At 41.1% G+C, this 13,989-nt stretch overlaps 1 protein-coding gene across 1 annotated transcript in view; it reads left to right on the top strand.

Annotated features, from left to right (window-relative positions):
* The window catches only part of LOC124046661 (endoribonuclease Dicer-like), a 63,229-nt gene extending 50,154 nt beyond the window's left edge, over nt 1–13,075 (top strand). Inside the window, 6 exon segments of the mRNA XM_046367288.1 lie at nt 4,716–4,971; nt 5,300–5,552; nt 5,776–6,044; nt 7,819–7,981; nt 8,182–8,257; nt 9,896–13,075. Of these exon segments, the coding sequence (XP_046223244.1) occupies nt 4,716–4,971; nt 5,300–5,552; nt 5,776–6,044; nt 7,819–7,981; nt 8,182–8,257; nt 9,896–10,061 (1,183 nt within the window). The 3' untranslated portion in view covers nt 10,062–13,075.
* The last annotated feature ends 914 nt before the right edge of the window (nt 13,076–13,989 follow it).

Genomic DNA, 13,989 nt, shown 5'->3' with positions numbered 1-13,989 from the left:
TCTAACCTAGAAGTGACAAAAGCATGGATTAATTTCTCTGCATCATTTTTGGACAGAAAGTTTCTGATTTTTGCAATGTTACGTAGATGGAAAAAAGCTGTCCTCGAAATGGTCTTGATATGTTCTTCAAAAGAGAGATCAGGGTCCAGAGTAACGCCGAGGTCCTTCACAGTTTTACTTGAGACGACTGTACAACCATTAAGATTAATTGTCAGATTCAACAGAAGATCTCTTTGTTTCTTGGGACCTAGAACAAGCATCTCTGTTTTGTCCGAGTTTAAAAGTAGAACGTTTGCAGCCATTCACTTCCTTATATCTGAAACGCATGCTTCGAGCGAGGGCAATTTTGGGGCTTCACCATGTTTCATTGAAATGTACAGCTGTGTGTCATCCGCATAACAGTGAAAGTTAACATTATGTTTTCAAATGACATCCCCAAGAGGTAAAATATATAGTGAAAACAATAGTGGTCCTAAAACGGAACCTTGAGGAACACCGACATTTACAGTTGATTTGTCAGAGGACAAACCATTCACAGAGACAAACTGATATATTTCCGACAGATAAGATCTAAACGAGGCCAGAACTTGTCCGTGTAGACCAATTTGGGTTTCCAATCTCTCCAAAAGAATGTGGTGATCGATGGTATCAAAAGCAGCACTAAGGTCTAGGAGCACGAGGACAGATGCAGAGCCTCGGTCTGATGCCATTAAAATTTACCACCTTCACAAGTGCAGTCTCAGTGCTATGATGGGGTCTAAAACCAGACTGAAGCATTTCATATACATTGTTTGTCTTCAGGAAGGCAGTGAGTTGCTGCGCAACAGCCTTTTCTAAAAAAAAAAATTAGAGGAATGGATCAGGTTTTCTGGGCCAAGGTTTGGCTTTTTCAAGACAGGCTTTATTACTGCCACTTTTAGTGAGTTTGGTACACATCCGGTGGAAAGAGAGCCGTTTATTATGTTCAACATAGGAGGGCCAAGCACAGGAAGCAGCTCTTTCAGTAGTTTAGTTGGAATAGGGCCCAGTATGCAGCTTGAAGGGTTAGAGGCCATGATTATTTTCATCATTGTGTCAAGAGATATAGTACTAAAACACTTGAGCGTCTCTCTTGATCCTAGGTCCTGGCAGAGTTGTGCAGACTCAGGACAACTGAGCTTTGAAGGAATACGCAGATTTAAAGAGGAGTCCGTAGTTTGCTTTCTAATAATCATAATCTTTTCCTCAAAGAAGTTCATGAATTTATCACTGCTAAAGTGAAAGTCATCCTCTCTTGGGGAATGCTGCTTTTTAGTTAGCTTTGCGACAGTATCAAAAAGGAATTTCGGATTGTTCTTATTTTCCTCAATTAAGTTAGAAAAATAGGATGATCGAGCAGCAGTAAGGGCTCTTTGGTACTGCACGGTACTGTCTTTCCAAGCTAGACGGAAGACTTCCAGTTTGGTTTGGCGCCATTTCCGTTCCAATTTTCTGGAAGCTTGCTTCAGAGCTCGGGTATTTTCTGTGTACCAGGGAGCTAGTTTCTTATGAGATTTTTTTTTAGTTTTTAGGGGTGCAACTGCATCTAGGGTATTGCGCAAGGTTAAATTGAGTTCCTCAATTAGGTGGTTAACTGAATTTTGTCCTCTGGCGTCCTTGGGTAGACAGAGGGAATCTGGAAGGACATCAAGGAATCTTTGTGTTGTCTGAATTTATAGCACAACTTTTGATGTTCCTTGGTTGGGGTCTGAGCAGATTATTTGTTGCAATTGCAAACATAATAAAATGGTGGTCCGATAGTCCAGGATTATGAGGAAAAACATTAAGATCCACAACATTTATTCCATGGGACAAAACTAGGTCCAGCGTATGACTGTGACAGTGAGTGGGTCCAGAGACATGTTGGACAAAACCCACTGAGTCGGTGATGGCTCCGAAAGCCTTTTGGAGTGGGTCTGTGGACTTTTCCATGTGAATATTAGTCACCAAAGATTAGAATATTATCTGCTATGACTACAAGGTCCGATAGGAATTCAGGGAACTCAGTGAGGAACGCTGTATATGGCCCAGGAGGCCTGTAAACAGTAGCTATAAAAAGTGATTGAGTAGGCTAAGCTGTAGACCACACTATCTATCTACCTAGAGAGTTTTTATCTGTATTTTTCGTAGCTGTTTTACATACCACCACAGACTGATGCTGGCACTAAAACAGCAATGAATGAGCTTTATTCCCCCATAAGAAAACATGAAAACGCTCACCCAGAGGGTGGTGCTCCTAGTAGCCGGGGACTTTAATGCGGGGAAACTTAAATCCGTTTTACCAAATTAAAAAAAATATGTTAAATGTTCTCTTTGCTACCGCATGGCAAGCGGTACCGGAGCACCAAGTCTAGGTCCAAAACACTTCTAAACAGCTTCTACCTCCAAGCCATAATACCCCTGAACATCTAATCAAATGGCTACCCAGACAATTTGCATTGCTTCTACTCTCTGTTGTTATCATCTATACATTGTCACTTTAATAACTCTACCTACATGTACATATTACCTCAACTAACCGTTGACTCTGTACCAGTACCCCCCTGTGTATAGTCTCGCTATGGTTATTGTACTGCTGCTCTTTAATTACTTGTTAATTTTATTTCTTATTCTTATCCATATTTATTTTAACTGAGTTGTTGGTGATGAGCTCGTAAATAAGCGTTTCACTGTAAGGTATACGGTGCATGTGACTAATACAATTTATTTTATGTGTTCTTAAGCATGACACAAAGCAGAGTGCCTGGATACAGTCTTTAGCCGTGGTATATTGGCAATATACTGCAAACCCCCGAGGTGGCTTATTGTTATTATAAACTGGTTAAAATCAAATTGGCCTTACTGTTAAATGCTAACTTACAAGCTCCTAAACAACAATGTATTTCATGAAATAAATAGAACAAAAAGTAACACTAACATTGTGTAACAATAACGAGGCTATATTCAGGGGGTACTGGTACCGAGTCAATGTGCGGGGAAACAGGTTAGTCGAGGTTATTTGTACATGTAGGTAGATGTAAGGTGACTATGCATAGATTACCACTGCAATTGTAGCAGTAAAAATAAATGTTTTGTCATACCCGTGGTATACGATCTGATATACCATGGCTTTCAGCCAATCAGCATTCAGGGCTCGAACTATTATAATACAATTGATTGTTTATTTGAACAACTTGGTACATATGCAGAATCATACATAAAATGATATGTCATACGATATATAAAAAAGAGGTAAAAATATACAGTACCAGTCAAGTTTGGATACAAATACACATTCAACATTTTTTCTTTATTTGAACTATTTTCTACATTTTACAATAATTGTGAAGAGAACAAAACTATGAAATAACACATGGAATCATGTAGTAACCAAAAAACTGTTAAACAAATCCAAATATATTTGAGATTTTTCAAAGTAGCCTCTCTTGGCATTCTCTCAACCAGTTTAATGAGGAATGCTTTTCCAACAGTCTTGAAGGAGTTCCCATGTTTGCTGAGCACTTCTTGGCTGCTTTTTCTTCACTCTGTGGTCCAACTCATCCCAAACCATCTCAATTGGGTTGAGGTCAGGTTATTGTGGAGGCCAGGTCATCTGATGCAGCACTCCATCAATCTCCTTCTTGGTCAAATAGCCCTTACACAGCCTGGAGGTGTGTATTGGCTCATTGTCCTGTTGAAAAACAAATGATAGCCCCACTAAGCGCAAACCCGATGGGATGGCGTATTGCTGCAGAATACGGTGGTAGCCATGCTGGTGAAGTGTGCCCTGAATTCTAAATAAATCACAGACCATTACACTTCCTCCTCCATGCTTCACGGTGGGAACCACACAGGCGGAGATCATCTGTTCACCTACTCTGCATCTTACAAAGACATGGCGGTTGGAACCAAAAATCTCAAATTTTGAAAGATTTCCACCGGTCTAATGTCCATTGCTCGTGTTTCTTGGCCCAAGCAAGTCTTATCTTGTTTTTTCTGTCCTTTAGTAGTGGTTTCTTTGCAGTAATTCGACCATGAAGGACAGTAATTCGACCATGATTCACATAGTCTCCTCTAAACAGTTGATGTTGAGATGTGTCTGTTACTTGAACTCTGTGAAGCATTTATTTGGGCTGCAATTTCTGAGGTTGGTAACTCTAATGAACCTTTCCTCTGCAGCAGAGGTAACTCTGGGTCTTCTTTTCCTGTGGCGGTCTTCATGAGAGCCAGTTTGATCATAGCGCTTGATGTTTTTTGAGACTGCACAATTGACTGACCTTCATGTCTTAAAGTAATGATGGACTGTCGTTTCTCTTTGCTTATTTGAGCTGTTCTTGCCATAATATGGACTTGGTCTTTTACCAAATAGGGCTATCTTCTGTATACCACCCCTACCTTGTCATAACACAACTGATTGGCTCAGACGCATTAAGAAGGAAAGAAATTCCACAGGGGTGGCTACTTTGAAGAATCTTTGTTTAACACTTTTGATTACTACATGATCCCATATGTGTTATTTCATAGTTTGTGTTTTCACAATTATTTTACACTGTATAAAAAAGTAGAAATAAATAAAAACCCTTGAATGAGTAGGTGTGTTCAAACTTTTGACTGGTACTGTATATTCTACCTAAATGTATGGACAGTGCATTAATGGCTGATTTGGCATACCACTTAATTAATAAGGAGACATGTCAAATGATTGTGAATTATTCCAGCTCGTGGGATGCCATGTGTTACCTGGACCCTAGCAAGGCAGGGGAGGAGGATGATTTCGTGGTGGGTTTCTGGAACCCGTCGGAGGAGAACTGTGGGGCGGAGTTGGGGAAACAGTCTATCTCCTATGACCTGCACACAGAGCAATGCATCGCTGACAAGAGCATCGCTGACTGTGTGGAGGCATTGCTGGGCTGCTACCTCACCAGTTGTGGGGAGAGGGCTGCTCAGATGTTCCTCTGCTCACTGGGACTCAAGGTATGGCCTTAGATACACCACCTCTCTCTATCGTCTACCTCTGCTGTTACTCTTGTGTTAAGGTAGACTCTAATCTATTAAAGTAACTCTACTGTTGTGTTAATGTAGACTAATATATTAAACTACCTCTACTGTTGTGTTAATGTTCACTCTAGTTATAATGTTCCTCAAGGTAATTGATGCCTGTGATAATGTTTATTATAAATAGCAGATGCTTTTATCCAAAGCAACTATGTGACCTATGGGAAAATCAAATGTACAAGTTACATTCCTGAGCCATCACATGAAGCATGACTTAATAATACAACCCATCACTATCATGAACCAGGTGTTACCGGTTGAGAGGAGGAGGCTGAAGGAGAAGGGCGGGGTCATAGAGGTCGTGAACCTTGACCTCCAGTATGGCTGGCTGAAGATCCCACCCCGCTGCATATTTGACCACCCGGACGCCGAGCTCACCCTCAACCACCTCATCTCCGGCTTTGAGAATTTTGAGAGGAAGATCAGCTACACCTTCCAGAACAAAGCATACCTGTTGCAAGCCTTCACACATGCCTCCTACCATTACAACACCATTACTGGCAAGCATGAGTTTCCTACGGAATCGATTTCAAAATGGATGAATCCTAATGAAGGAATGCACATATTGCATAAGATTGCATTGTTTCTAAAAATGTTGTAGTAATTCCAGCACGTTCTGTAGTGTGCCTTTAATATAATTTTGTTCCATTGTAGAATGATTGACACTTCCTCTCCCTCATACTTCCTCTCCATTCTCCCTCCCTCCTTTTCTCTCTTTCCCAGATTGTTACCAGCGACTAGAGTTTCTTGGCGATGCAATTTTAGACTACCTCATAACGAAGCACCTTTATGAAGACCCGCGCCAACACTCTCCTGGCGTGCTCACAGACCTGCGCTCGGCGTTGGTCAACAACACTATCTTCGCCTCCCTGGCCGTCCAGTACGACTTCCACAAGTACTTCAAGGCTGTGTCGCCCGAGCTGTTTCATGTCATCGACGACTTTGTGCAATTCCAGCTGGAGAAGAACGAAATGCAAGGCATGGACTCTGAGGTGGGTTTAGGGTGGTCCCATCCCCGCAATTGTAAAGTTTGATTGCATCTCGAATGTCTCCCTGTAAGTGGTGCACTATATAGGGAACAGGGTGCCATTTGGGATGCATCCTTGTTGAAGAAGTGTGGTGTTTTGTTGTGGTAGTGTATTTACTTGTACTTTATGGATGTGGAACAAAAGTTCTGTGTGTTCTGGGGTGTTTGTTTGTTTGTTGTTGTGGGTGTACATCTGTTGTACTCTTGTTCTATTGTTCCACATTTTCCCAGCATACCCCAGTGTATATTTCTACCAAGAAATCTTTGCAGAGTCCTAATGATAGCTTTTGGCCTTGTTGATAATTACTAACATTTAAACATGTTTTGTGGGACATACTCATGTTTTTTTCTGCCCCTAACATAAAAGTCCCAAAACATAGGCTGTCGGTTCATATGAATCTGTTTTAGATTTAGATTTTGGAATGTTCAGTATAAAATTACATTTATATTAAATCCAGTTGGATTTAATTTATTTTTAAGTGCCTATCTTGGCAGTGAATCGGATCTCGTTTGAGCAGAGCTTGTTTTATGCCAAAGGGATAACATTAAAACATTTTAAAGAAGAAAAACTAATTTAGGAAAATGTGTAAATATTTCCCCTTAATAGCTCAACTGGACGGCGGGGTCTCTGGGTCTCCAGTGTGTGTGAGGGTACAGCTGACTTTGTATTTGCTATTAAACTTAATACAGTAATAACTTTAAAGGCACAGTGCAGTAAAAAATGTGATTTGCCTTTGTTTTATATACATTTCCACACTGAGTTTGGAACAATACTGTGAAATTGAAAATGACAATTAAGCCCTTTTAGTGTAAGAGCTGTTTGAAAAGATCATCTGAAATTTCAGCTTGTTTTGGTGAGATGGAGTTTTGGTGACATCACCCGGCAGGAAGTTAGTTAATAGACCAATAAGAAATAGTTCCAAACCTCTGCCAATAACAGCGAATTTTCAGATTCCCCTTTCACTCAGGCTACTCCTTTCTAGAGAAATTGCTCTTTGAAGCTAAGTTTTGTTTCATTTTATACCATTTTATTTTAAAACATTCACTGTAAGGTACTTAATTGTTAACCAGAAACAATTTAATATTGAGGTAAAAACAGTTGCATTGGACATTAAATACAGTTCAATACTTGTATTACTTGAATTTAACACTTGGCCTCCCAAGTGGCGCAGCGGTCTAAGGCTGCAGTGCTAGAAGCGTCACTACAGATCCGGTTTAGATCCCGGGCTGTGTCACGACCGGGAGAGCTATGAGGCGGTGCACAATTGGCCCAGCGTCGTCCGGGATAGGGGAGGATTTGGCCGGCCGAGGTGTCCTTGTCCCGTCTCACTCCAGCGACTCCTGTGGCGGGCCGGGCGCATGCACACTGACACGGTCGCCAGTTGGACTGTTTCTCCTCTGACACATTGGCTGGCTTCCAGGTTAAGCTAGCAGTGTGTCAAGAAGCAGTGCGGCTTCTTTGGGGGACTGTAACTACCAATTGGATATCTCGAAAAATTATCCTCAGATATTCACATTTTCCAAAGGAAAATGCTCAATTCACTCTATAGCAAACATCTGCTTTTTTCTTAGCACATTTGTTAGTAGACATGAATATGATATGACATGGGAGTGTTCAGTCTGAGTTATAGAGCACAGACCAAAAAAAAAAAACATTCAATACACTCCTGAGAACATATTTTGTTTCCACCTTAACAAAAACTACTTTTACGACATCTGTTATTCCCCCTTTCCTTCAGCTTCGGCGCTCAGAGGAAGACGAGGCGAAAGAGGAGGACATTGAGGTCCCCAAGGCAATGGGAGACATATTTGAGTCACTAGCCGGAGCAATTTACATGGATAGCAGAATGTCACTGGAGACAGTGTGGCAAGTGTATTATCCAATGATGAGGCCACTTATAGGTAAGGAGGAGAGCGAGAAACTACTTCTTCCACGTTTTGATTTTCTCTTTTCTGATTGTTTGGCAGTTAATGCAGGGAGGCTTTTAGTTTCAATGATTTACTAACTATTAATGTTCTCATATGTCTGTCCAAGTGACCATCATATTGAGGAGTTAAAAATATGAGGGTTCATGTTATAACCTTTTTCTTTTCCCCCACAGAGAAATTCTCGGCTAATGTCCCTCGCTCTCCGGTGCGGGAGCTATTGGAGATGGAGCCTGAGACAGCCAAGTTCAGGTAGGAGGATTTCTGTTGTGTGTGTATACAGTGCATTCGGGAAGTATTCAGACCCCTTGGCTTTTTCCACATTTTGTTACGTTACAGCCTTAGTCTAAAATTGATTAAATTGTTCATTTTCCTCATCAATCTACACACAATACCCCATAATGACAATGTAGACTTTTTTGCAAATTGATCAAAATAAAAAAAACAGGTAAAATATTTACGGAAGTATTCTGACCCTTTACTCAGTACTTTGTTGAAGCACCTTTTGTCAGCGATTACAGCCTCAAGTCTTTTTGAGTATGAGGCTACAAGCTTGTCACCTGTATTTGGGGAGTTTCTCCCATTCTTCTCTGCAGATCCTCTCAGGCTCTGTCAGGTTGGATGGGGAGCATCGCTGCACAGCTATTTTCAAGTGTCCCCAGAGATGTTAAATTGGGTTCAAGTCCAGACTCTGGCTGGGCCACTCAAGGACATTAGGAGACTTGTCCTGAAGCCGCTCCTGTGCTGTCTTGGCTGTGTGCTTAGGGTTGTTGTCCTGTTGGAAGGTGAACCTTCGCCCCAGTCTGAGGTCCTGAGTGCTCTAGAGCAGGTTTTCATCAATGATCGCTCTGTACTTTGCTCTGTACTTTGCTCTGTTCATCTTTCCCTCGATCCTGTCTAACCTTTCAGTCCCTGTCGCTGAAAAACATCCTTGTAGCATGATGCTGCCACCACCATGCTTCACTGTAGAGATGGTGCCATGTTTCCTCCAGACATGACGCTTTGCATTCAGGCTAAAGACTTCAATCTTTGTTTCTTCAGACCAGAGAATCTTGTTTCTCATGGTCTGAGAGTCCTTTAGGTGCCTTTTGGCAAACTCCAAGTAGGCTGTCATGTGCCTTTAACTGAGATGTGGCTTCTGTCTGGCACTCTACCGTAAAGGTCTGATTGGTGGTGGAGTGCTGCAGAGATTGTTGTCCTTCTGGAAGGTTCTCCCGTCTCCACAGAGGAACTTTGGAGCTCTGTCAGTGACCATTGGGTTCCTGATCATCTCCCCCAATTCTTTAGCTCTAGGAAGAGTCTTGGTGGTTCCAAATGAAAAGGCTATAAAGTAACAAAATGTGAAAGGATCGGAATAATTTGTGTGTGTGTGTGTGTGTGTGTGTGTGTGTGTGTGTGTGTGTGTGTGTGTGTGTGTGTGTGTGTGTGTGTGTGTGTGTGTGGTACCAGTCAAAAGATTGGACACCTACTCATGCAATGGTTTTTCTTTATTTTTACTATTTTCTACATTGTAGACTATACTTGAAGAAACTTTCAAATTCTTGACATTTTCCGCATTGACTGACCTTCATGTCTTAAAGTAATGATGGACTGTCGTTTCTCTTTGCTTATTTGAGCTGTTCTTGCCATAGTATAACTTTTGACTGTTACTGTGTATATTTTTTTAACCGTTTTAGCTGGCTTGCTTACTTACTTGATTGCGATTATTATATTCTCTTTTCCATTAACTCACCCCCTACCCCATATATATTCTATAATTCACATATTATAGAATCTATATGCATTGTACAATATTTAATTAGTTTCTAGAATGGAAGCTTTCCTGACCATGTTGCTAGGATGCCACTTCACTTTATTGTCCTGTATGTAATTCAATGCCCCCTTCCTCAGCCCTGCGGAACGGACGTACGACGGGAAGGTCCGTGTGACAGTGGAGGTCGTGGGCAAGGGCAAGTTCAAAGGCGTGGGCCGCAGCTACCGGATCGCCAAGTCTGCTGCCGCGCGCCGGGCCCTGCGCAGCCTCAAAGCCAACCAACCTCAGGTCCCAAACAACTGAGCTTCACACGCTAACTAGCTAGCTACTGATGCTAGCTACTGATGCTAGCTACTGATGCTAGCTACTGATGCTAGCTACTGATGCTAGCAACTGATGCTATCTATCGACAACTGTCGCTAGCCAGTAGCCACTGATGCTAGCTTGCTACTGATGTTAGCTAGTCGCCACTGATGCTAACTACTGACGCTAACCAGTAGCTACCAGTGCTAGCAACTGATGCTAGCTACCAACACAGTGCAGCATTAGTCCTGTATCTTCAGCCCTCAATGTCACAACCAAGGCAGCCAGGGAACTGGGTTCTGTGGAGACATGGGGAAGTCACAATGAGAGCTGATCTAGTTGTAACGGATTTCACATTTTATTTTACATTTTTTGCAAACACAATCTTTCCTTTCATTCTGTTCTCTGCTTTGTGTAATCACAAGAGTGCTTTATTAACGTATAGCAAAGTGTTCAAAAGAAGAAAAAAAGGTCAGGTGTTGCTTTGTTAATTTCTCACTTTATTTTTTTTATTTTACTTTTTGTTTGTTTACCCTTTGCTTTGTGTCAGTGAGATGTTAGGCGTATGAGTAGTATTAGATTTGTACATAGTTCAAATCAAAGGTGTAAATCTAAAAACGCTATACTCCTCAGTCTGTGCACTAGTGCCAGTTTTAAAGCGGTTTTTAAAATGCTATTGCTAAGGAAATGGCAAGCAGAGGCCAGACCACCAGTGAAGACGACCAGTGTGGCCCACCTATGTCTGAACTCTGTCTTGAGATGCTATTCTTAGGATGTGTCTAATATGGCACCCTATCCCCTATATAGGACCCTATGGCCCTGGTCAAAAGTAGTGGACTATATAGGGAATAGTGTGCCATTTGGGACGTACCCTCAATCATAATTGCACTTATTCCATTAGGGTCTGTTATGTTCAGAATTGTGTGGTCGGATTGGACAACAAAATCCTATATGTAACAAAAATATATATATACATTTATGATGAAATATAAATATTATTTGCCTTACATACTAAGGCTCTCCCTCGTATCCTGAAAAAAAGAATAGGAATTCAACATTCCCGCTTACTGTAAATTTAAAAAATAGTTTTAAACAGCACTCGAGGATGCATGTTCGTGTAGCTTATGTATTAATAACCATGGCAACTGGATGGCTTATATAAACATTTATAAATCTATCAATATATCTAGAGGGAAAGAGATATGAAATGTTTATTATTATGACATAAGTCGACAACTTTAGTCTCAAGTAATGTCTTTTGATACCAAGATTGATCATCTTTATTTTGTTGGTCATTTTGTAAGACTCAGAGCACCTTTTGAGTACAGTCTTTAGGACACAGGTTGTTCTTCTTTTTCAACAGAATCGTGGTTCACACATCCCTTCACTTTACCAAAGCTAATACAGATGTGACTCTACAGGGTTGCACATGTGAAGTCAGTTCCTAGGGATATGCACACCAGCCTTTTTGTTTAATGATTTACTTCAAACACATTGTGACGTAGCGTCCACGTTATGTGACTACATAGCCTCTTAGACTAAATGTCTTTTATTTTCTCTCAATAGTATCAATAAGCCCTCTTCACTTGAATACCTCAGTTGATTGCATGCATTTGTTTTTGGTGCTATGTTTTGTGTTGTATTAAGCTTGAATTTCTCATCCTTTTTGCACTGTAACTATAATACCTCTTTCTTTGACCTTTTTGAAATCTGTCAGTTGGGTTGGTTGTCCTGTTCTAGCAGCCTTCAAGCTGTAGTGGTTCAGTTGCATCGATGTTTTCTTTGTTTTTCTTATCTCCCTACCCAATTGATTTAATGCTTGATGATTTGGTGGGGTAAATCCAGAGGGTATTCTCATTCTGCACATACATGGGCCTAAACGAATGTCTTCCGCCTCTGTTGAGCATCAGTCCTCTTCAAAGGAAGAAGACATGAATTGGCCATGATCAGATGGAGGGGGCCTCCTGTACTGTAGCTTGTTGAAGTAAACCGATTGCACTCTATATCTCTCACCGTGTGTGGCCAGCGCAGTCTTAGTGTATGTCCAAGGCCTTTGCAAGACTACTTCGGATTCAGCCTTTTACGATTGTCACATGTCACACTGTGCGATGTTACCAAATTAAAATCTTGATATCAACCTTGTCAGATTGTAAGATTTTCTTCAGTTCTGTCGTCACATTCTGCGATTTGACTTGAGGCTACGTCAACTACAGCCGTGTAAAAACTGAAAGTATGCATAGTTTTAACAAGCAACCTTTATATTTCCACTCAATCAAATCTGCTTCCCCAAAATAGCGTGGTCTCTGTGGTAGAACGTTTATTTTGATTGGCGATTTGGTGCATTTATCAAATTCCCATCAGGTAGCCCGATTTCAGCCTTGTCATGTAAACAAGAATATTAGGGAAATCATTCTTCTTACATAGCATATAAATGTTTAAATGGAACTGTTATAGTAATCTGACTATTCACAATAATCGTATTATTGTGTGCCGTGTTCCTATTGGTCAGTTACCGGAATCAGCTCGTACCACCAGCCACTCTACACCGAGCCTACGACCGTCAGCACGTAGCGGTACTTAATCGGCAGACCTGTCATACAGAACGAGCCAAGCCGTCCGACAATCGTTTACAACGGTGTGAAAATGTCTGGAACAGAAACATTGTGGCTTAAAACGGCTGGATTTGTACAGTCTGTGGGGGGTTTAAGATTCTAAGATTCTTTCTCACTCGAAAATGGCATTCCTCACAGATGTTTCATTATTTATCCTGTACACCTGTGTTGTCCTAAAACAGTGGGTTGTGCAAGAAACAGAATTAAATAATTAATGGTTCCTAAAGTTGATGAATGAATTAGGAGGTTTGAAGAGGATTATATGGTGTTATATTTAATAGATATACAGTTGAAGTCGGAAGTTTACATACACTTGGAGTCATTAAAACTCATTTTTCAACCACTCCACACATTTCTTGTTAACCAACTATAGTTTTGGCTTGTCGGTAAGGACATCTACTTTGTGCATGACACAAGTCATTTTCCCAACATTTGTTTACAGACAGATTAATTCATTGTATCACAAATCCAGTGAGTCAGAAGTTTACATACACTAAGTTGACTGTGCCTTTAAACAGCTTGGAAAATTCCAGAAAATTATGTCATGGCTTTAGAAGCTTCTGATAGGCTAATTGACATAATTTGAGGCAATTGGAGGTGTACCTGTGGATGTGTTTCAAGGCCTAACTTCAAATTCAGTGCCTCTTTGCTTAGCATCATGGGAAAATCTAAAGAAATCAGCAAAACCATCAACAAAAATTTTGGAGACCTCCACATGTCTGGTTCATCCTTGGGATCAATTTCCAAACGCCTCAAGGTACCACGTTCATCTGTACAAACAATAGTACGCAAGTATAAACACCATGGGACCACGCGGCTATCATACCACTCAGGAAGGAGACTCGTTCTGTCTCCTAGAGTTAAAATAATAATAATATATGCCATTTAGCAGACGCTTTTATCCAAAGCGACTTACAGTCATGTGTGCATACATTCTACGTATGGGTGGTCCCGGGAATCGAACCCACTACCCTGGCGTTACATTGGTGCGAAAAGTGCAAATGAATCCCAGAACAACAGCAAAGGATGTTGTGAAGATGCTGGAGGAAACGGGTACAAAAGTATATATCCACAGTAAAACGAGTCCTATATCGACATAACCTGAAAGGCTGCTCAGTAAGGAAGAAGCCACTGCTCCAAAACCGCCATAAAAAAGCCAGACTACGGTTTGCAACTGCACATGGGGACAAAGATTGTGCTTTTTGGAGAAATGTCCTCCGGTCTGATGAAACAAAAATAGAACTGTTTGGCCATAATGACCATCGTTGTGTTTGGAGTTAAAAGAGGATGCTTGCAAGCCGAAGAACACCATCCCA

The sequence above is a fragment of the Oncorhynchus gorbuscha genome, linkage group LG10 (assembly GCF_021184085.1).
Source record: "Oncorhynchus gorbuscha isolate QuinsamMale2020 ecotype Even-year linkage group LG10, OgorEven_v1.0, whole genome shotgun sequence".
In the NCBI taxonomy this organism is placed as follows: Eukaryota; Metazoa; Chordata; class Actinopteri; order Salmoniformes; family Salmonidae; genus Oncorhynchus; species Oncorhynchus gorbuscha.
The sequence above is the reverse complement of the archived record's forward strand: the minus strand, read 5'-3'. Positions and strand labels throughout refer to the sequence as shown.